The sequence below is a fragment of the Phallusia mammillata genome, chromosome 7 (genome assembly GCF_965637545.1).
Source record: "Phallusia mammillata chromosome 7, kaPhaMamm4.hap1.1, whole genome shotgun sequence".
Lineage (NCBI taxonomy): Eukaryota > Metazoa > Chordata > Ascidiacea > Phlebobranchia > Ascidiidae > Phallusia > Phallusia mammillata.
Window position 1 is genome coordinate 23,051,037 of NC_137258.1, and position 22,894 is coordinate 23,073,930.

The window sequence follows — 22,894 nt, forward strand, 5'->3', positions numbered from 1 at the left end:
GACAGTTTTTACCTGACGATTACAATACAAACTGTCGAAACGTTGTGATGTTTATACTCAGATGTTGGCCAGAGTGTTCTTGCTGACAATACCCTTTGTTAGTAAAACAATAAAATAAGAATACATTTAATACAAACAAACAATTATATTAACTTACTTGTATTTCGTCCATGTCATTTGTAACAGACATTCTTAGAATTCAATCGTAACAATTTCAACATAAAAGTAACCTGAAACGGAGTTAACAGCTCGTAAAGCTATAATATTGATAACCATACATTTCATATTCAACCACATACAACTGCTTGAGGATGGAATACATGTAGGAAGGCTAAGTGGCGTTGATTATTAGCAAAACACAGCGCCAAAGCGCACAGCTTGCTTACATAGCAATAAAACGGAAAGTTTTTATCACTATATTTGTCAACATTGCACATTAAACCAATCCATTGCGTGCCTGTGTATGAGTACGTGATTTAGTGTTTCCTGACATAAAGCACGTTACATCAAACATTCTTTACTTTAGGGGTTTCGAAAGGGGCCTTTGTGATTTCAAGGGCGTGGTTAGGTTTCTATTGACATTCAACGTTAAGATTTTTAGACTTGAACACAGATGACGTAATAGAAATCTACTTTTATAACCATTTCAAACAACACACTGAAATATATGGGTTTGCTGTATCATACGCAATCTACTATTAAAGCCATGCGATTTGCGGATATTTTGCAGTAAAAAAGGAAACAACGTAACGTTTCAGATACAATCAGTGGTGAGATTCAAGTTTTTTGTCAGCCGGTTCTATCACAAAAGTCATATTTTTCAGCCGGTTCTGTTACAAAAAGTTCATTGACAGTAGCCATAGTAATGCTAACCGGTTCGCTGATCTCTTAAAAAATCGTGAAACGGTTCTACCGGTGCGAACCGACTGAATCCCACCACTGGATGCAATATGTCAGTATTTATGTCAGTCTTCTATTCAACACAAATCAGTATAGCCTACCATGTTTTTCCTCCACATTGATGAGGTGGCACTAAACACCTTATTTCACATGTAAACGCGTGTAAGAACATTAGGCCCAAAACGGGTATTTGAGACTGATGTTTACAATGTTATAACATCTACAACAGTGGTTCTCAAAGTATGGGTCGCGCAGGGTCAAAAAATGGGTCGCGCTATGGTGATTCAATTCTGCCAAAACCAACTTTTTTATTTCATTTTTAAAGTATTTTTAATTCTCCATCATAACTGAATTGTGGCTTCATCTCAGTAACCTGGAGTATTATTGCATCATAAGTGGTTTTCTGAAAGTTTTGATGGCAGCCAGCTACAGTACAGCCGTAGCTAACTACAGCCTCACTCGACCACGTTGCTCAGTAAGATGAACCAACTAATCATTACAGATTACAACATACAACAATAGCCTTCCAATTTTACTATTACGCATATGACGATTGTGACGTTATAACGCGCGGAATGATAGGACAAGTTATAATCATGCGAAACTGAACATGGAGATGTAACAGTTAGCGTTCAAGAATGAGTAAGTATTCGTACAAGAAAAAATACATTTATTGATGTTTGAGGCTTGGGTCGTGAGATGTTCATAAAACTCAAATTTGGGTCGCGCTCAAAAAAGTTTGAGAACCACTGATCTACAAACTTTAACCCAACCCTAACCGTTTTTTCGTCATCGATAGCAAAGGTTTTACAAGGGGTGTCTTAGGGCCAAAAAAAAACAAAAAAACGAAATTTGTTTAAAATAAAGTCTAAAATTGCGACACAAATATACAGAGTGTAAAGTCAGCCCTGAATCAAGTCCGTTTTATTTAAACTTAAGTCCTAACTCGACTTACAACAATGGTTCCAATGGCCTATAACTCTTCTAACTGACATTGCTTGTTGGCGTAGGAATATAAGAAACTGTTTCTGTGTGTACAGCAGTTGTTCTGATCGTACCTCAGTGGTTCACAAGGACTAAATTTCACTTTTCCGGCACATTTTGCAGGCTAACATTATAAATTGGCTTTGAAACGTTGTCATGCACAGCAGCATTTCGTAACCAAGTCCTAACATGAGAGAATGTTTGCACTTTCAAATAGCAAATATGCTGTGTCACACTATTCCAGGGCGTACCAGTGTGTGGCACACAGTTTAAGCATCAGTGTCATAGCATGTGACTTGGAGTTGTTGATATAGATAAATTACTAATGGCGAAATGGGGATCCTCAAAGGGGTTTCTTAACATAGGCACAAAAAGCGTTTTAAAAAAGCTTTATCTAAATAATTTATTCAAAACCAGAAAAAAATGAATCCAATCTTTCATATTTATATTGCAGCACACAAACCACGGTAGAGATCACCAAGTAAAAGGAAAAACTGTACGTGGTTTCTTGTATTCTTGAAAAGAAAACTCGTTACAAATCTGTAGTACAATGACAAATAGTCGCGACTCGCGATGTGGTGGAACATTGCTTCCCAGTATGCGCTGTAGCGCCCTCATTTGGCCATTTTGCAAATAAATCTAAGAGAGCAGTTCTCTTTAGTTTCACAATTTATCACACTGGGGTTTGGTACGCAAAGAAGTAAAGGCAGCTTGTGTCAAAATTTTTTACCGGGACAAACGTAAACAGCAATGCAAGCTAGTTGCAAAGCACAAAAACATTATGCCATTTAAACAATATCAATCCTAGTTTGACACATTTCATGGTGACAAAAAAGCAAAGCCACTGACTAATTCAGAGTGTATGAAGTTGTAAATCATAAATAAACAGGAACACAGAACACTAACAAGCTAATTCACGAATTAACAACGGAAACAGAAGAATACAAGCAGGTAGATGTAAATACAAATGCTGAAGCAAGTAGGCAATAAATAAAAGCATGTACGCGTCGTTATAAACTCCCACTAACCGTGTTGCTACCACCTAGTGGACGTTTTACCGCTTACATGTTGGCCGCTAGGTGACATTTGCTCACACACAACCGAAAAATGCACGCTTTGCGAGACAAGATCATATAATTATAAAACATTGAAGGTCACTTGTTTTTTACCAAATCGTATGGAAATGCACGAAAATGGCTGTGGAAAGTTATGGCTCTCATTGTTACACTTGGATTTCAGATAAACAATAAATCAACGTTAAGTAGGGATCACACGCATTAATACCAGACAAAGCAATACTTTACAAAGACAAGAATCAAACCAAGCCTGTATCCTTGGCAGAAAACCAACAAAACGAAAAGCCCAAAGATGAATCCGTTTCCCTAAAAACTGATTCAACCAGGCGATAACATTACAAACCAAAAGGGGGTTTAAACTATGGAGAAAATAGACACAGTCGTGGTAAACGCAAAAGGTTTTACCCACTGAGAAAAAAACGTTGGTATTAGTTGAAGCACAGTTTGTTGAGAGGCAGTTAAATGAAGTGAAATAGCTACGCGATTCCAGTAAACTAATACGACAGCTAAGACGAACATAATGTGAATACTGGAATCGACCCTGAAGTGTAAATGCCAGGTGGTTCTAAACCGGTGGGAACCGGTTGTGCATAAATCATAGCACGCCAGGCCAACTGCAGACGTGAATAGCTAGAAATATCAAACATTGTATTGATATTTAATGTGCACTGCAGACTAGATGTTTGATTGACTATAACACCTTCAATGGCATGGCGCTCTATGATTTACAATACGACATGGTGGGGTTTAACATGCAACACTTATACATGAATGCATTGCATACAAAAATACCGTTTCCACATTAAACACATTGTATATTAATTTTACTTGTGTTTTTTTTTTGCTTGTATGTGAAACACCCTGTCACAATTTAAAGCGTTATTAAACTGATAATAACGGAAGCTAGATTCTATTTCAGAAATAGAACTGAAAAGTGGTAGATTTTCCCAAAAAAACGTTTAACAACCTTACACAAAAAAACGGAGTCGAAGCAAGTACGCGTACGCCTTTAGATTCCGTCCAAACATTCACAGTGCATCTTAGACCAACTGCAACTGACGTCACGTTTCCATTAGAAGCCTGGCGGTGGGGAGGTAGGCTAGGAGGTCTTGAATGGTTTTCATGAATTCTCCTCTAATCCGACTGAATTCCATTACATTCTCCGGTTCTGATTTCATCCAGAACTTGTCGAACTCGTAGAAGAGATAGCCTTGAAACACGCGACAAGGTCATTTATACTTCGTTGTCTTTGCACATGGCTTCAGTGACCTTGGACAGGCTTTTATGGCCTTGATGCTTTAAACCGGTTTTGGAGGTTTGGTAGGAGGCAGAAACCGAATAAAATAGGTTTGCTTTTCAGAAAAAACTAAACACCGAAATGGTATACCCTTTAACCCGTTTTCGCATTGTTACGTAAAATTAGCGAACGCTTATAGTTTCCGAAGCAGGGTCTAAACGATTTTTGTTAAACAGTATTAGGACCATAACAGAAAAAAGACAAACACTGGTTTCAACCAATCACGCGTTGCCACAAGCCTGACTGGACCAATTATATTTCCTTCAAAGAGAGTGGAATTGATGCAAACCAACTCAATAACAGCTACCATCCTCATTTTGAACATAAATAATTAGTGGGTTCGACCAGCCAACAAGCATATAATAAAACTATAAACAGGCAAACCGCATGTATATATCAGCCACAATACTTGGAATTCTTTAAAGACAAGGCTCCTAAGGCGACGTAGTGGAATTTAAATGTCAAAAAAATATGCTAAAGAACTGTATGTTACTCACAGAAAGCCTCGTGGTAGTGTTCCGTTGTAGGTCGCCCTTGCACTGTGTTGAAGAAATGAGATCGCAATAAACCACTGCACATCAGCTCATAAGACATGCTGGTAATATTGATGCTCGCTATGGCATACGAATAGCTAAAAAACATAAAATGTTTGTCATACAAATTGAATGTAATACAAATTGAAGTATTTTTCGGTGCTCAACACATTGCAATTTTATATTAACATTTAACAATGAACAAAAAGACTGTAAATACATCTCTGTTTCTAAGTTTTAGCATGGATTGTGTGTTGCAGTGCCAAAATGAGGATCAGTGGTGTAATGCGTTTCTGAATGCTTGTAGTTTATACCATTTATAAACGTTGTTCACTTACCCATATTTTGGATGCATCGAGTGCAGTAAACTTTTTGCAGCATGTTCAGGATAATGTTCAGCAAAATAAACAAGGTTCAATAAACCAAGGATCCCCATGCCTCGAAAGTCGGTCTTTGGGTCATCACCCTGAATAAAACACAACAAAAAACTTTCACCCAAGATCTGATTGTGCACTGCCCAAATACACGACTTCATTTCAGAAAATTGAATGTTAAACTAAAAGTTATGCCTTGAAAACTTGCGATAGGTTACAATGGCAATCAGGTTTCATGCTGTGTTTTTTTAAATTTCCTTTTCATAATGGAAACGTTGCAACAATGTTGGCAAACACAAATTTATTCTTTTTTGCTTTTAATCTACAATTGATTTAGGCAGAATATACAACTTACTTGAAATCCAATGTTGCCCCATTGTTTCGAAACTCGGCAAGTCAAAGGCACATCAGGTTGCAAAAGGCTCCATAACTAAAAGACATAAAAGTAAATAATCAAAACAGGTGACACATTACGCAAATCAACTAGAAAGTCGGCAAAAACTTGCATTTTTATTAATAACAAGCGTAATTATAGAAAACTATACAAAAAGCCTGACTTTTACTTAACATTTTAAGAACATTTATGGTCTTGAGCAAAACACATCATGGCCACCAAAGGTTTCCCCCTACTTCAGATATTTAAAGTGGAAAAGGTGGCAGAACATGTGAAGTTACCTTTAGGAGTAGTTTTTCATGCTCTTCATTTTCACAATCATATTTTTCTGTTCTTAATGCTTCAATTTTCCAAAAAGTTTGTTGTAGCCGTGAATTTGCTCTAAACAAGTTCGCAACATGGTGAAGAACCTTTATGCAAAATACAGAAAGAAATATAAAATTAGAAGAGAAGCTCAGCACATATTGCCAGTTGCACATTCACTATAACCTAATATAGAATCAGCAATAATAAAACATAAACGAACATTTTAGCAGAGGGTGCATAAAATAAGAAGCGTTATGGTGGCTTGCTGGCAAACTGCTAAGAATTATATACTTCTATTTACACAAGAAACTGAAGATGTTAACATGGGCAAAATGTATCTAAGTTTACAGATTTTCTGCATTTAAGGCAGTTCATCTAAAACTTCAACTACTAAGTGCTTGCACCCAATATGCCATACCTAACCTAACCAACTGGCCAACATTTGTCAAACTCTCCAATACCCTTACTAACATACATTACGAACCACTACCTGCAAGACTTCCAACACCTTATAACAAGGCCAAACTCAAATATGAGTTGCTTATGACAAATGCTTACTCAAATCTTGAATTGTTTACCGCTGTGGTAAAGTAAGATGAGCTATGAGTTTAAGACGTGCATATAAGTTATCGTGGGTTGGTATCAGCCACAATTTGTTTGATTGTCATAATTTGCTCAACTGCTGCATCCAGATTTTCCGGTTCCACCTCCACAATGCGACGTAACTGTTGAAACTTTGAGCGACGCAGACACTCTTCTGCACACACAACATCAAAAAAAGGGTCCAGAGCATAAATTTTTGGCATCCAAATGCAATACTTTCTTGCATCTTTTGACGGTTGAATTTTAATGTGGAATTAACACAAACTGTATGTTATGTTATTTACATAAAATTGCATAGCATTTCAAATTGGGAAATAAAGAAGCTTAACAATATTTTCAACGCTTTTTTACTGTAAAAATCTATGTACTACACAATCTGTGTGTTTAAAATGTGCACAAACTGTCTCACCTATTTTAACTGTGCAAGTTCCTGATTCACATTTTTGCAAAATTCTTTGAAGTTGGCAAGTTCCAGTCAACATCCGGATGATCCATTTGATGACAGAACGGATCAGTGCAATGTTATATAGCAGTGACAAGAATGTTACTGGACCATGCTTGACAGGTTGCCAAGTTTTTTTGCCTGCTTGCAACATGTGTTCTGGCATTTTGCTAAAAATTATATAAACCTGCAACAATAAAACCACAATTAAAAGCAAAAATAACAAAAAAGATGCGGAAAATGTTTTTTTCCTGAAATAGCTATTGGGTTAATAGGATTTAATGTTAAAAGCTCGGGAACCCTGCAGTCTATTATGAAGACAGGAAAGCACGAGAATAACAATCTTATATAGTTAGCACGGAAAACAACAGCTAAATTAAGGAATATTAGTGACATGACACATAAGGAAGTAATACACCAGCTCCAGGTTTTCCAAAAGCTTAATTAGGTTTGATAAGAATTCTTAAAGCAAAGAAACCTCAGAAAATTATGCACCCGCTTTTAAATGTCACAACAATCGCAACATAACACTATTGCACACAAAGAAATATGTTTGACAAGAAAATATTGCATTATTTGACAGTGGGCATAACACTATGTTGTAGAATAAAGCTATAAGTAACCGAACAACTGAGGAACCCACTCAGCTGCTCTGCCTCCTACTGCTAGCAAAGCAGCACCAACTGCACCACTCAATGCTATTGCAACAGTTTTGGAAGCTCTTTTCCAGCTGCCTTCAATTGGTGATTCTTCATTTTCTTCTTTTTTCACTTCGACTAATCCCATTCTTTTCAAAACAACGTCCGGTGCTTCATGTTTTGCCACTAGTGCATGGTCACAAAAAGTTGAAATAGCGAGATTGTTTTTGTAAAATTCAGCAGCGTCATGGGCTAAACTTGAAGGAGGAAATTGGATATAAAAATCTGATGACCGTTGGATTAATATTTCCAAGGGCAAGTTTGGTTTTCTTGCAATCTGTAACAACAGTTGGTAGATACGTGCCATTTCACACGGCCCATCTAAAATCTTGTCCGCGTTGTCCAAAACTATTTGAGCAGCGAAATAAACAGGCATTAAGGGATGGCAGGACAAGAAAAAATCATACAAACGTTCAATATCTCTCTGATCTGGAACAACATAACTGTACCAAGTAATAAGCCAACTTAGGGCAAAAATTGTTCCAACTTCTGACTTTTCCATGTATTCTACAAGTTTTGGATTAGCCATTTTTAGTATTGGGATAAGGTAGTTGAGAATATGAGTAGTACTGTCCATTGTTGGGTCCATAAAGTCTCTTAAATGATGTGTTGAGATTTTTTCAACCATGGCTAGGGATGCCTCTGCGCCACAAACAAGTAAAAATGTGATGCATATATCATGGTAACCCTGATAATAATGTAACTCAGGGTGGATAGTTAAAACTCCCAGAATCAGATCAGTAAGGTTTTCTTGTAATTCCTCTTTTTCTACATCTGAAAGTCCATCAGGAAACCTCTTCCCTGAGCGGTCGACATCAAGAATCACTTGCCGACATTCTTTGTGCCTTCGTAGGTCTAGCGGATAACCTATTTTCGATTCTGCAACATCTAACAGATGTGGCCAAACCTTCTGTCTTGCTTCACTACAAATCAACCCACCAGGGGAAATGCACAGTTTCCTTAATGCAGCAACATCGACTGGATTTTTATTTAAAGCTTTGTTTACTTCCTTTAGTTTTGCTTTAGCTTTAGACGGTTCCAACAACATCCTACATTTTAAGCAGAATTTCTAACAATAAATAAACCTGAAAACAAAAATAATAAGGTAAATGGACTGAATGGCACAACATTTATTTTAACAATAGTACCACCAAATGTAGCCAAACCGCTGCAATAAATAGTTGTATTGCATCTTTCCTGTTACATAATTAATTAAATGGTTTAAGATTTGCGATATGTCTTTTTAACAGGACTTTTAGGTATATCTTCTTTTAAAGTTAATGCATGTTTATACAATAAAATCCAAGAGTATGTGACACCAACAGCACAATACACTGAGGTTGCCATTAGTGGAAGGTATGAAAAGCGCTTTATAACTGGTAAAATAGGGGCTAAATGACAAAATATCTCAACCAACGCTATTCCACCAATGTACAAAGTTTCTGCATAATTTAGTAAAGGTAAGCACCAGATTTTGTTTTGAACTTGATCACGATAAACATAGTTGAAAGATACAAAAGAACAAATATTGAAAAGTGCAAACATACATAATTTAATGACAGTTTCAAACTGTGTGAATAATAAGGGAAACAAGCTGTAATGTCCAACTGCTTGCAAAATTAGAAATATCTTAGCATCTTCTTTTGTTCCATTCAATGCCAATAATGTCAGTGGCAAAATAGCCATTAGAATTGCTTTCTCGTGGACATGCCAACCAAACATAAATGAGCACAATGAACAAAGTACAACTGAGCGTAAAAACTGATTAAAGCTTGCAGCATTGGACTTGCAAGGTTGAACGAATATTTTTACCAAACAAGGTATGGTGGACACAAATGTCAACAGAAAAGTTACGAGAGGCAGGATACTGGGCAGAATGATATGATCAACATTTTGCACCAAACCACTTGTACTCGAAGCAGTCGAGTTAAACTCTATAAGTTTGTATTTTGTGCAAATAATTTGAGAAACTTTGTCTGCAAAGTTGTAAAGAGCCCAAAAGTTAGGAGCCCAGTAAGCATGAGTGAGACCTCGCTTAAAAGGAAAAAGTCTAGCAGCAATTTGAGGTAAATGATTCAGAAATGGTCCATAAGTGATTGAAAACACACTTATGACAATCGTTGCAAGGGAGCAAAATCTTTGAAACTGCAGCGATTTTAACACTTCAAGACCTGATTTTGATCTATCCATGCAATATGTGCGAAATAAATAAATACCATAAACCGGTGCAATGTACAAAAAGATATGCTTGAAATTCAACAGCACAGCAAACCAAAAAGCTGACCATAAAATATGGCCATTGAACATGTTTGCAAATGATAGGAAAAGTATTCCAAATAAAAATCCATTATATTGAAAGTGAATATGATCCACCAGTAATAGCCCCATGCTAAATGAAATCAATGTAAAAAAAATTATTTGTATGTCATTTTCACTTTGTGTATTTCCTCGAATCTTTGATTTCAGTTTGGGCAGTGCATGGCAGCATTTGTAGGCACCAAGAAACAGGACAAAGTCACTTAGAATAACTGATCCTCGCTGAAAATACAAAGTCTCCTCACTTTTATATGCTACTTTGGATATTTCAACGATTCGTTTATCGACCAAAACAGCAACTTGAGATAAAATCCATTCAAACCAGGCAAATAGTGGTGGATAATCCAGTGTCCATTCAGAAGTTGCTTCGTAATACCACTTCGAATGAGGGAGAGTGTATGTTATTGCTAACCAGTTTCTGTGCACCTCAAAATCCGTTGAAGTGTAAGATGGAAACAGCAGAAGCTTGAGCATTACAGAAAGCAGTGCAATTATAGAAACAGCGCTACATAAACTAATTGGCTCAGTCATGTTGTTTGAATAGCTATGAACTATTTCTAAAACGAAAAACACTTTCGAGTTTGGTATAAATATTATTTCGTTCCTTTTACAACATTAAACTATCAGCAAAATTTATATCAAAAGTTTTATTACAAAACCATTAAAACATGATCACAAATTGTGATTGCTTCGTTAAATTGTGCACAGTACCGTCTCTAAATTTACCAAACCAAATAGCAACGCGATCATTTTTGATGTGAAAACTTTGTTGTGTTGTCAAAACCATTCAAGCGTAAAAAGCGGTACAACTTAATTTCGTAGAAATCGTAAAAATACAGAAATTATGACTAAAACAAAAAATAAAACGCAATAAAAACCGGCGGCGCGGTAAAAATCAACATTAAATCAAATAGAAACGTCTCACAAGTCGATTGGGTTCAACATTCGGTCTTTGCAAGTTTATGAAGGAGGAATTAATAAACAGACAAATGTGTACAGAATTGCACAGAACCATTGTAGGCTGCATGAGGGTCTGTAATTACCACTTGACCGCAGTGCCCACGGTGGCAGTAAATAACGCGTGACCATAGAACTTCTATGGCGTGACCACTGTGGTCAACCTGTAAATACCGCGTGACCGTTGTGGCCAAGCTGTAAATACCGCGTGACCGCTGTGCCCAAATTATACACGTAAATGAGATCCCATTAAAAGTTTATTTCACATATTTTACAAACCCTCACCATAACCCAGGGGTCGCCAACCTTTACTATTCAAAAAGCCACTCGGACCAGTTTGACATTGTAAATAAAAACACTGGGAGCCAAAAACAAAGCCGTTTTGACATTTGAAATAAAACGCCACTGCAAAACGTTTTTTTCTTTTGTCTCATGTCACTCGACTTTTTGTTGTTAGCTAGTGTCTCATTGCATATTAGGCCTACTGGTAAACTAGTCTCGTCAGCAGAGAAAGCAAATTTATCTCCTCTAAAGCTCAATTGATATTTCTGATGACAACGTTTTGCAGAACGAAAATATCAAAATCGTAACTGAAACATTTTTTGCAGTCTATAAAAGCCTGGATGACCCGTGTTTTGCGAAACTTTACGGAACAACCGAAAACTGGGGCCTTTTGGTGACTTACACGTTACGAATTAATTAGTCCTTCTCTGTAGGTCATTTTGATATGGTAATGAGCCGATGTTACATTGCATATGCGATCATGATTACCTACTAAAGATGTACTAAAACAAAACAAAAACTCTTTCATCATTTATGGAACAATTTATTTGTGAAAAATAAAAATCACACAAAATTAACAAACTTTTTTTTGTTGAACTTAATTAACTTTAAACTTCATTCGCATTTCACCAGTTTTCGGCAAAAATGATATGGAATAATGTAATTGGAATTCTCTATGATCCTTACCAACTCCGGGTTTACACAAATCCACGGCTTGCTTTAAAAAGAAAACAGCCTGCCTCTGATGCATATACCAGTTGGGATTGTCAGGGTTAATTTTGTTTGTTGTTTCATTGCAAATCAGGCCATTAGAAATCTGAATTGTCCCATCAAGATCATACTCCATCCAAAGTACAACAGCATGACAATGTGTCACCCCGGGTTGCCTCGCAACAGTATCCAGACATACTGTTCCATCTGAGTGCATTTCCTTCTCAGGAACACACTGTGTAAAATCAAATTCCAAAGCTTTGGCACGCTTAGTGAGTAGCACATTTGGGTATTCCCATAAAGCATGGGCCTCTGCCTCATAATATTCTTTCATTTCCAAAGCAGAAGCTATAAGATTGTCCATCAAAGAAACATCAAATCCTTCAACTGAATTCACAGGTGCTCTTATTTTCCACAGGTCTTTGAACTGAACAGCAGCGAAACACAAATGAGCTTTTCTTGGCATGATTTCGCAGTTAGGAAGTAAATTTGATTCCAGTTTTGATCTCACATACCAAAAATAAAGATCATGCCAAGGTAGGTAGGAAGACTTGAAAAAAGGTTCAGAACATAAAAATCCAAACTGCTTGTTGCCAAGTTCTGCATCAATTTCATCAATTCCACAACACTTCGTATCTATGTTGATATTATTGTATCCGGCAATATTTCTTAAGCCTCTTCTTGCAATATCAGTTTGTTCAATTACAGTCACATTAGCCCCACGTTTTGCAACCAAAAGAGGTAACAAGCCAAAGTCATTTACACACAGTGCTGTAATTTTGTTTGGTGCCGACTTGCAAAGGTTATTTACAGCATCGGCATACAATTGATTTCTCTTTGTGTCATTGATCATTGCACATCTTGGTCTGCTCCACACCATTCGAGGGGGATACTCACAAATTGGACGCTCAATATGGTCAATTTTTTTGGAGGAATTATTTTCAATGTTGAACCACATAGAGTATGCATCATGGTTTGACTGGAAACAAATAAGCCATTAGTTAATATTTAGCTGAAAGGATTTACCACAGGGTTCAGCAAACACTAGACTGCAGAATGTTACTCTGTAACTGAATCATAAACATGCCATGCAGAAGCAATACATAATGCTTGCTAGAATTAGGACACAATGCAGGTTTATAACAACCCAATATGTTTTACTAAACCACTGACATTAGAAGGGATAAGTGAAATGAGGTATGTTACATCACACATATGTTGTGGTTGGCACACAAAAAATACCTAAGTAATTTGTACCATAAATAATAAGTTTTTGGACCCCTATTCGATTAGACCACTTCTACCGACACTTTGGGTATAACAGTACAACTACAAAAAAAACACATATATAAAACAAGTGTTGAAAACTTACAGAAACTGAGATTGTGTCTCCTTTATTCACAAACACTTCTTGAGGTAGAAAATACACACTTTGCATCCAGTGGTCTCTCCAAGCTTGTTGTTTTCCATGTGGATGTAACCAGTATGGAGCTGTGCTAAGGATATGTTTTCCTTCAGTGTCCATAGAAAGATCCCACCAGGACAGGACCGCCTTTAGGTAACAAAATATTTATCTATGAAAGGATTTAGTTTAAGGATGTTTTGGAACAATCCTTGTTTTTGTCATAAACAATTGAATTGTATACTTGTAACAAAGTCGCAACAATACTGTTGGAAAAGCAAGCATTTGAAATAAGGTTTCTCAGCAGCAAGTGATGTTGTTATTATAGACTATAGGAATTAGCCTGTGGTACAAGATTCTATTTTAACATGCCAAAAACTGATGATGGCTTTTAAATAGGCAATATAATCTGTTTTCAAAGTTAATGATCAACTGGTGTTCTTTTGAAGTATTTTTGAACAATTTCTCAGCATGGTTTATTTGTAACTATTGTTTTAATATTTCCATCTTTGATGCTTAAGCTTACATTTGTATTTTTACATCTTACCTCTTCAAACAATTTATTCAAATGTTTATCAAGAGCAGATAAAAGACTAACAACATCGGACACAACAAACTTACATGTGCTGTACCACTTTGCTTGGCCCCAATTTTTACTAAACTCCCCCTTGTTTCATCAGTCAATTTTTTACTGCTCCAGTCAAATTCAAAAACCTCAACAGGGTCAGTTAATTGAACAAGTTTTTCAACTGGGAACTGAGAGAGTTGAATGTCATGAACTGCAGGAACTCCACAACCATCAGACAGGTCTGGGTTAGGCAGAACTTTGGTTCTAATTCCATTTAATTTGACACAGACTGGAAGCATTTTATGCCATGATAACATGAGGTCTGACTCCACAACTTGGATGTATGTTTTTGCCTTGTGTGGCACTGCAATGCAATTCTGTGGAGAAAAAAAAATTAAAATTTATTAGTAAGGTTTTTCACTGTAAGCTTACAGCTTGCAAGTACAAAATATTGATAAAAATCTAAAACCATTATGAAATCGGAAAAAAATGTTTTAAGGTGTGCTTAAGCTAGCAATTACCAGGAAAAGTTTATGCAAGACTTACATCTTCCACAAGATATTGATGAGCATGTTGGTATGACGACAAAGCTCCTTCACCAATCAGCTCTGTATCAAATAATTCAGTCACTAAAATGTTTGCCTTCTCCTAACAAACAGAAGTAGTATTTTTTTAATTTTGAAAAAAATGAGAATACATTTCATACAGAAAAATCCATTTTATATTCAATAATTTCTATTTAGGTTTACCTACAATTTCTGGCAAATATAAACTTACATATATATTCATTATAAATGTTTCACTTTTTTTTAAATAAATCTATTTTACCTGCATATCTCCATCTGCGCCCAATATTACTTCATTAGAATGTTTATTGATGACTTTAATGTTCGTAAATCCATTGGCCTGGGTAATTTTTCTTGCAACATCAGCTACTGGGGTGAAAACCTAAAGCATAAAATTGTTTTTGCAACACAAGGTGCTAAATGGAATTAATAAAACCCCATGATGCACTTAATTTGGAGTACTGCAAAAATCAACAACAAACACTGCACTTACAATAGGGCAAATTTTAAAGACCTTTTTTATAATGGTGTCTAATGCATAATCAGGTCATTATAACATTATACAAAGCAGTGATAAATAGTTGCACAGTGAATGCTTTGTTGTCAAATGTTTGTGATGAACCTTCGTGAAGAATTAGCTTTCCATCTAAATATTACAGCCAATGCAGGTGTATTAATTTGTAACAACTGAAACATAACAAAAAGTACCAGATTGGACCAACAAGGCATGCCCTGCACATAAATTGTATTAATTCAAACCTCAATAGCAGTGATTTGTTCAGCTCCTGCTTTGGCTGCTATCATTGAAAGCAAACCAGTCCCAGTTCCAATATCAAGAACTCTACATTTCTCACCCCTAGCATGAACTCGACTGACAGCCTCTTTGATTGCGATGTGATAAAGTTGATTTCTCTCGCTGTCATGCAGCATGTCAGCATAAGATGACCGAGCGATATCTAAACACAATACAACTATAACTTGTCACTTATATTAGAAAAAAACTTGGTCTGTAGTAATCCAGTTTGTTTCCACCTTTAGTAATACAAAAGAAAATATATTTCACCTGTAAGCATCTTGAATTGTTGTAACAAGCAAAATGGTGCAAAAATTGACTGATAGGTACTTAATTTTAATTTTAAACACAATTACAAAAAAAATAGGGAATGAGTAAGATTGAAAAAAAATAAAAACATCAAAATAACGTTGGGTCACCATTTTAGCAAAAAAGAACGCAAACTTATAACACTACTTTTTGTTTATTATGGTGTTGACTACTCCAATCATACCTGTGAAATAATCATGTTCATCTTGACGTTCTGCAATCCATTCTTGTTTTCCTGTTGTCACGTTTGTTGTTTGAATGAAATTGTATTTTTCCTCGTCCATTTTGCAACAAGCAAAAGCTCGACTTTGTTTGTAAACCTTTGCTACCCTTGCATTAAAAACTGCTTTTACAAAATACCGGAACATAAAACTTACTCGGTTTCGACATTAATCTTCGTCTCTTAAATCAGGTTCGTTGTTTGTTCTTTCACTTTGTTGACAAAATTTTCTCACGTGCTCTGTCAGAGAGCTTTTTGCATGATTCACGTGTTTTGTTGATCCAAACCTACAGGGTTTTGTCAAAACTTTGCATTTGAAAATGCTTGTTTGAGCTTCAACTTGCTTAAAAAACATTATTTATCAAGCACAAATATTAATCACTAAAATTGATTATTGACTGTTTCAAAAAAGATAAGAAAAAATAAATGTTTTTTAGTGGTAACGAAAGCAACCAGGCATTTCACTTTCGTGCAGACATAGCGGAAATAACAATTCTGGTGCTTTGATGATGTTGCAAAACAAACAACATATCAATGACGTTTGTCGAGAAAAAGAAAACACAAACGAAAAAAGGTCAGGTTGAGGCAAATGTCGTCGTGAAAAGGAAGCAGACATCATTTAAACGCATCACAAGCAGCATCTGCTGCAAAGTAGTTGGAGGCTTGAGTTCTGTGATAACTTTGAATGTCAATACTGCTGTGTACGTGAATAAGAAGAGTATGGAAGGCGAATAAGGAGTTTTAATTCCATTGTTGATTATAAAATGAACAGTTTCTTGCCATTTAAAGTTGCATATACTTGTCAGATACTTTGTTAAGAAACTTGTCGTGCAGTTTAGGAATGCAGTTAAAATCTATGGGTGTATCCTGACTGTTATTCGTTTTTTTGTTGATATTTAGCCGATTTAATTGTCATGATGCTAGCTGTAAGTAATTCTACAATGGATGATGCAGTTTTTAGCACTTTGCCTTTCAAAGTAACCTCAACCGCAGTGAACGCCACAAAATGCCAAAACCGAAGGACTCCAGTGTTTCTGATATTTTCCATTCTACCATCGGTTTCAATGATCATAAACGGCTTTGTTCTCGTGGCTCTGATGTCATACAGGAGCAAGTTACGCCAGAATAACGTCTATGTGCATGTTGGTAGCACGTTACTGGCTAATATGGCGTTCTCCCTACTGGCTTTCTACCAAATTTTAAGCCTCTATTTCTCGTTGGACGGTCAAAAGAATTTGGGCCATGACCACGAAGGCGCAGTAAGAGAAGATGTAAGAGTTTGGTGGTCCTTTTACAGGTAAAAATGCTGATTGCTAAATGTAACTACAGTAAACCTCGGTAAATTCGGTTAATTCGGAGAAAAATGTGGTCCAAATGGTTTGTAATGTGGTAAGGCTTTAACTAATCGACATCGGTTAATCCGGATCCTCGCCTAATCTTGACAAAACTTGAGGTACAAATGATTTGTAATGTGGTAAGGAATAAACGACATGCATTAATCCAGATCTTCGCCTATTTGTTACAATTTTTTGGTGCAAACGGGTCCGGACTAACCGGGACGACTGACCCAAAGATAGCGTATTCAAGCTGTGCAAATTTAAAATATAACCGGGACGTCAACTCGAAAACACCGCACGTTTTAACCTTTGTACCCTGCTAATCCATTGTTTTTTAACCCCGGTTTCGTGAAAAGTTATTGTGGGTTCGACCTTCTATTTCATTGTTCCTATTTTTACTCGATCGATGAAGGTTAAATACGTTTTAGGGCCACAACCCAGAGGTGCACCTTTTTGCGGCCGCGGTGACGAGTTTATGCGGCCGTGAACATGACAAAGTATCTTTACTGTCGCGCGTCAGCCTTTGTAGAGTCATATGCCACTTTTTGTACGCCTATTTTGTGCAAACAATGCGAAGAAAGAGATACCACAAGCGTCGCAATATAGTTCGTGACGTTATAAACAGTTAAAATTGATCACCAGACTGTTCAGCTTAATCTGTGCATTAAAGTTAGGAAATAGTCTTGGTATTTCAGGCCCCCACTAGATAGGTATATATGAAATATACCTATTTATTTACATCAGTACTTTACAAACAAAAACAAGGAGACGCTTGGCGGCAATTGTGCAGCCCTGCCTTAACACAAAGGTTGAGAAACAAACGCTCAATTTATTATTTCAATATAGTCATGTAAACTAATTGGATTTGATGCATGCACACAGTTTATCATTGAATTTTTTAAGCCTTGTACTCTTCAGTTTCGATTTTCATTGTCTTACGTGTGTTTATCGCTATCCATTATTACGTCACAGAGCTCTGGTCACCGCCATGTTCCTTATAATTTGTGGCAACATCGGAATTCTTGTTTCCTCGATCCGGGACACTACTCACGCTCCACTGCTCTTCGGGTCACGTGCTTTGGAGTTGAATTCTTCCAGTGACTCAACAATGGATGAGGGAAGAAAATTGGCCAAACTTCTTTCTGGTGAGTTCGATAAATAAAAAGAACACAATAGAAAAACCGTAGTTCAACGTCATAATCAGGCCTGCCATACGTCCTCTTTTCGAAGGACATGTCCTCCTTTGTAACAAAAAACAAGTTGTCCTCCAAAGACAAGAAAAAGTGCCAATGAATTTCTGATTTACCAAATACATCTATACATATTCAGCTTATTTTTTACAGAATATACAGGTGGATTTTACATATTTTGAAAATACAAGCTTATTTTAGTGTTGTGATAATATAAACGTTAAACTTTATCCAAACTATTCTATACCGTCTAATTTCCTAGGCTTTTTTTGGGAGCCCCTAAAGTATTTTTTTCTTTTTAACAATGTGTCCTCCTTTTTGGGGATGGAAATATAGTAGGCTGTAATCCCGTCATAATCCCGTGGCTTCCTGAAAACATCGTGCATTTAACTAAAATGACAACTTTAGTAATAGATCAAAACCATTAACAGCATTTCTTAAACTGACGATCACTGTTTGCCTTTTTAGCTATAATACAGTAAAACCAATCCTTGGTAAAACAGAACCAGTCGGTTCAAATAAAGAAATATATATTTCGCCAATGTGGCAGCATCAGTTCCTGGAAATCGAAATACAAATCGATATAAACATAAGTGCGAAAACAAACACGCTAAAATAAATAAAAGCAGTAAAACAGTAAAACAAGATATTACTGTTTCAAACGCCGGTAGGTGCCTTTTTCTGCCAGCCGTTGGAATCACCTGCATGCGCGTGCCGATATTACTTTTCTTATCTTTATTTTTTCTCCCTTGATTCCGTGCCCAGAGTTGCGCTTGTGTTGTTTGGGTTTTGAGGTTGGTTCAGATAGCGTTGACAGTTTGAAACAGTAATATCTTGTTTTAGTGTTTTACTGCTTTTATTTATTTTAGCTTCTTTGTTTTCGCACTCATTTTTATATCGATTTGTATTTCGATTTCCAAGAACTGATGATGCCACATTGGCGAAATATATATTCCTTTATTTGAACCGACTGCTTCTGTTTTACAAAGGATTTTATAGTCCGTTGGTTTAACTGTGTTCTAGGATAAATTTTCAACCACGAGAAAAGTTTAAACGTTTTTCAAAGGCATACGAATATTCCTCTCTTTAAATTTACTTTTGTCGATATATACTACACTGGCCAAAAAAAATCATAAAAACATACAAGCTGCGTGAGGCGTATTTGGTATGTGTCACACCCGATTCAGTTGGATAATGTACATCAAACGGTGTAAAATTTGGTGGAAGTGTCAATCATCTTCGTACGTATGCCAGATCATAGGATAACAACACACAGGCGACTGTTTGAATTCAATTCTGCTGATTCGCCATATCCTGGGTGTAGCAACCGCGAAACGCAACCAACTGATGTGGTTTTTCGGTTTCCGTAGGTGCAAGATTGATTGACAAACTAGAAAACGCAATCTAAGCAATCTGTGCAAATTTTAGCGACCACTACTATGTGTGTTTGATAAATCGGGGTAAAAGTTGGGTATAGTAGACGTTATACTGGATAGGGTTTTGAAAAAGTCTATAAATATACTGCATTTTTTACAGAAATGGTTTCAAAACTGCAGTACGCGAATGCATGGAAATCCCTGTTTAAACGGCTTTGGAAAAAATAACGTTGTCAAAAATGCACCTGTAAAAAGCAAAACATGCTACTTTTTTTACGTCGTGAGCCAGTATTAGTAAGACACAACAATTATTTTTAAATGCTCCTAAAATTGAGTGTTTTCGCAAAGAGAACGCAGTTTGAACGTTATTCCACAATTAGCTGAATGATATAATAAAAAGCAACTTACTGGCTTTGAATCATTCTGAAGTTTAAACTGATAAACACGAAGAAGTGATTGTGATAAAAAGTCGTTTATGACAAACATCAGTTGAAGACTTTTCGTCGAACTTTCACCATTTACTTTTTTTAACTTTATTGTAGGTTTCGATCGTAAACGACGTCATCGTCGCACATGGGTCTTGATCGCCCTCGTGTGGATTCTCCCACTCATCTTTGTTACGAGCGCTCCTCTTGGATGGAGTTGCGCCTACTCATGCATCTGCTTGTCGGGTTGCTACCCCAGAGATGAGCTTGATTCGCTGGAAAGAAGGGCATGTTCGAGGGTGTGGCCTCCCATGCGTTACGATTGGTTGGTTGTCAGCATCGGTCTGTGGTTTATCTCAGTGGTTGTCGTTATTGCCATCTTGTGGAGGACCGTGACCGACACAAAGCGGCATTTCCGCTACTGCAGCATCAGGTCTAGAAAGAGCTATGTTAAAAAATCGTATGTCAGTGTAAATTGGTGCCAAAACACATTATTTTAAATCCAATAAAGACTTACAAGAACAAAATGTCAATTAATACTAATTTTATCACTCATCGCTAAGTTTCGTTTTCAGTAAAGCTGCTTTTGTTTGGAAGTTATAGTGTACCCACGACCAACTTTTCTTTTTTTCCAGGGTCAAAAAAGAAGCCGACCGGCCAACGACCCAAGGTTTAAAGTCAAACGAGGACAAAACTATCTCAGTCACAACTCACCTAACTGGCACCGCTGATGACGTTATATCTCCTGTTGTTGACGTAAAAGAAACACGTCACAGATCGCTGATCCGATCCCATCAGGTTCTAGTGAGTGCCTGCCAGCATGGGGGAAATGGGTTTATAGATGGGTTTATAGGACAGAATACTGTAGTTACGATTGTCAGTCATCTAGCAATCCAGTTTGAATAACGTACAGTTGATTTTCGGTTTTTTTTACAAGAATTTACCCAGGATAAATATAATAACTGAAGAAAAACACAAGAACTTAACCTTCCTGATTCAAATTTTTTAACATAATCATCCGTGAAATATTAAAACTGCCAAAAAAGCTAGATTTTTTAGCCTGCGCTTTGTCACATGGGAATGCTTGGTGACCGGCTGATTCTGTATAACGTCTTTAATAAGCCTAAAGTACTGTGATAAAACTGCACAAAAACGAAAAAACTAACCAAATTTTGTCGCGTTTGTATCAATTTTTGTGCATTTTTAAATAAGACTATTCCCGCCTCTAGCTATTAAAACTGAATTTGCGATTGAAACAAAAATAAAATAGAGTTATGTTCAACAAAAACAGATGTTGTCAGGAGTCCTCAAATTAGAAGAGTAAGAAAACAAACCAAATGACCCTTAACTTATATCTGCAGCGTCGTACACTGAGCAGTTTAAGGTTTATCATCTGGATCATCGCGCTGTTCGTCTTCAGTACTGCACCAGTGATGGCATTGATGTTGTACGATTACTTTTCTGTTGAGAACCCAAGCATGGTTCTTGGTAACAGCTGCCTTTGTGTCACATTTGTCTACTGCTGGGTCTGTCCGTTCTTGCTTGCCAAGTGTCTTCCAGGAATAAGGTCAGTATCTTTTTTGCTGCTCATTGTTTACTTTACTGTACACAATATTTTTGGTAGACAGACTTTTTGTTACAGTTTTTGTTCAGGGAAAAACTTTGTGCATCATTTTTTGTAATTGGAAACACTGTTTGTTACTATTTTTTCTTTGTTTTCAAACATCTTATTTGATATGAACTTTTTTAGACAAGCATTCATTTCTCTGGCGCTGCAAGTGGGCAAAACTGGCAGTAGCAAACGCAGTGAAATGAAATCTACATCGACCATGAAAAGCAGAAGTGATTTCTAAGCTGGAAATGTATCAACACATACACTAAAATTTGCCACAGGAAAAACCAAATATATTTATGAGGACCAAATCTGCAACAAAGAATCAACACACTTAAATGGCGTTGATTGATAGCACTTAGTTGTTGCTATGGTAGTAAATTTTAATTTAGGCGATAATGCAATATTGTAATAGATGAAAACACTAAAACACATTCTCAGATTGGAACAGATCTACTTAAAATGATCCTTGTCGTTAATGTGTTGTCAAGATTAAGACTTGTGTCTAAATGCTACTAACGTTCAACGTTTTTACCCTGTGTATTGCTGTTGTCGTCTGTTTTGTTGTGTGTTTTTTTATGTTTACGCAAAAATCCATGTTGTGTAGAGATTTTAAAAGTATAAGAAATTTTTTTGCACATTTGGCAAACTAAGCAAGATATTCGTTATTTTTTTTGATTTTGACTCAAATTTGATTTAGTTTGTCACTATTTAACCTATTACACTTATTTTTATTGGTTTAAATCTTTCTAAATACAAACACACTTTCTACAAAGTAAAAATTATTATTTTCTTTGGAAACAACATTTCACTAAAATAAAGCGCGCATTCCACATAATCAGCGTTGATACGTCACACAGAGCGCATTGTTTGAATTGTCAGACTGATTGAGCAACAACAATTTAGTTAAACGGAGCTAGCTAGTAACATTTGTGCGAAGTAGCTTCGATTTTGTATTGCTGAATGTGGAACTTCGGAAACTGTTTCAGTCTTTGCTAGATTGTTGCAGTTTAAGTAGGCTAAAGTTAAGCCAGTTAGCATTGGTATTTGACATTTACAGCTTGTTTACCAAGGGAAGAATAAATTTCTTGCTTGGCTCCTAACGCTTCATTTTTGATTGGTGAGTTGTATGAGTTTTTGTCATTTTACTTACAGTGTTAATGGTTATCCTTGAGTTACGAAACGGAAGATATACCAAACCAAGAATTAGATTAGGTGTGGGG

At 36.4% G+C, this 22,894-nt stretch overlaps 4 protein-coding genes and 1 pseudogene across 6 annotated transcripts; 1 reads left to right on the forward strand and 4 right to left on the reverse strand.

Moving 5' to 3' along the window:
- Positions 1–2,312: 2,312 nt before the first annotated feature.
- On the reverse strand, positions 2,313–7,075 carry LOC145237904 (ELMO domain-containing protein 2-like; annotated as a pseudogene). Its single transcript, XR_013862049.1, has 7 exons — positions 6,877–7,075; positions 6,495–6,621; positions 5,840–5,968; positions 5,520–5,594; positions 5,129–5,256; positions 4,755–4,888; positions 2,313–4,170 (listed from the first exon to the last, which is right to left on the reverse strand). The product of XR_013862049.1 is annotated as an ELMO domain-containing protein 2-like (transcript).
- Positions 7,076–7,096: 21 nt separating this feature from the next.
- On the reverse strand, positions 7,097–8,715 carry LOC145237903 (TBC1 domain family member 20-like). Its single transcript, XM_080100894.1, has one exon. It carries the CDS (start codon positions 8,653–8,655, stop codon positions 7,522–7,524), a length of 1,134 nt encoding a protein of 377 aa, XP_079957020.1. The 5' UTR covers positions 8,656–8,715; the 3' UTR covers positions 7,097–7,521.
- On the reverse strand, positions 8,693–11,058 carry LOC145237902 (dolichyl pyrophosphate Glc1Man9GlcNAc2 alpha-1,3-glucosyltransferase-like). Its single transcript, XM_080100893.1, has one exon. It carries the CDS (start codon positions 10,452–10,454, stop codon positions 8,829–8,831), a length of 1,626 nt encoding a protein of 541 aa, XP_079957019.1. The 5' UTR covers positions 10,455–11,058; the 3' UTR covers positions 8,693–8,828.
- A 627-nt stretch (positions 11,059–11,685) lies between these two features.
- Positions 11,686–16,005, reverse strand: LOC145237900 (protein arginine N-methyltransferase 7-like). The gene is made up of 7 exons (XM_080100892.1): positions 15,696–16,005; positions 15,169–15,365; positions 14,672–14,791; positions 14,390–14,491; positions 13,897–14,220; positions 13,246–13,425; positions 11,686–12,852 (listed from the first exon to the last, which is right to left on the reverse strand). The coding sequence occupies exons 1-7, from the start codon at positions 15,877–15,879 to the stop codon at positions 11,761–11,763; spliced, it is 2,199 nt and encodes a 732-aa protein (XP_079957018.1). The 5' UTR covers positions 15,880–16,005; the 3' UTR covers positions 11,686–11,760.
- Positions 16,006–16,636: 631 nt separating this feature from the next.
- On the forward strand, positions 16,637–22,400 carry LOC145238430 (uncharacterized). Of its 2 annotated transcripts, none has more exons than XM_080101587.1 (6): positions 16,637–17,028; positions 18,041–18,213; positions 20,177–20,540; positions 20,791–20,863; positions 21,421–21,626; positions 21,810–22,400. In XM_080101587.1, the coding sequence occupies exons 1-6, from the start codon at positions 16,646–16,648 to the stop codon at positions 21,910–21,912; spliced, it is 1,302 nt and encodes a 433-aa protein (XP_079957713.1). In that variant the 5' UTR covers positions 16,637–16,645; the 3' UTR covers positions 21,913–22,400. The 2 variants fall into 2 exon arrangements, with proteins under 2 accessions (XP_079957713.1, XP_079957711.1); XM_080101585.1 differs by having other exon boundaries at positions 20,177–20,492; positions 20,695–20,863.
- Positions 22,401–22,894: the final 494 nt, after the last annotated feature.

What these genes read in the sequence shown, in the direction of transcription:
- LOC145238430 (XM_080101585.1), top strand. Translation starts at nt 16,646, where the DNA reads ATGATGCTAGCTGTAAGTAATTCTACAATGGATGATGCAGTTTTTAGC. An exon ending in TTCCGCTACTGCAGCATCAG is followed by an intron (nt 20,493 to 20,694) that starts GTCTAGAAAGAG and finishes CTTTTTTTCCAG; the next exon opens with GGTCAAAAAAGAAGCCGACC. An exon ending in TCCGATCCCATCAGGTTCTA is followed by an intron (nt 20,864 to 21,420) that starts GTGAGTGCCTGC and finishes TTATATCTGCAG; the next exon opens with CGTCGTACACTGAGCAGTTT.
- LOC145237900 (XM_080100892.1), bottom strand. Translation starts at nt 15,879, where the DNA reads ATGTTCCGGTATTTTGTAAAAGCAGTTTTTAATGCAAGGGTAGCAAAG. An exon ending in ATCAATATCTTGTGGAAGAT is followed by an intron (nt 14,221 to 14,389) that starts GTAAGTCTTGCA and finishes TTTTCTCCACAG; the next exon opens with AATTGCATTGCAGTGCCACA. An exon ending in GAGACACAATCTCAGTTTCT is followed by an intron (nt 12,853 to 13,245) that starts GTAAGTTTTCAA and finishes ATTTGTTTCCAG; the next exon opens with TCAAACCATGATGCATACTC.
- LOC145237902 (XM_080100893.1), bottom strand. Translation starts at nt 10,454, where the DNA reads ATGACTGAGCCAATTAGTTTATGTAGCGCTGTTTCTATAATTGCACTG.
- LOC145237903 (XM_080100894.1), bottom strand. Translation starts at nt 8,655, where the DNA reads ATGTTGTTGGAACCGTCTAAAGCTAAAGCAAAACTAAAGGAAGTAAAC.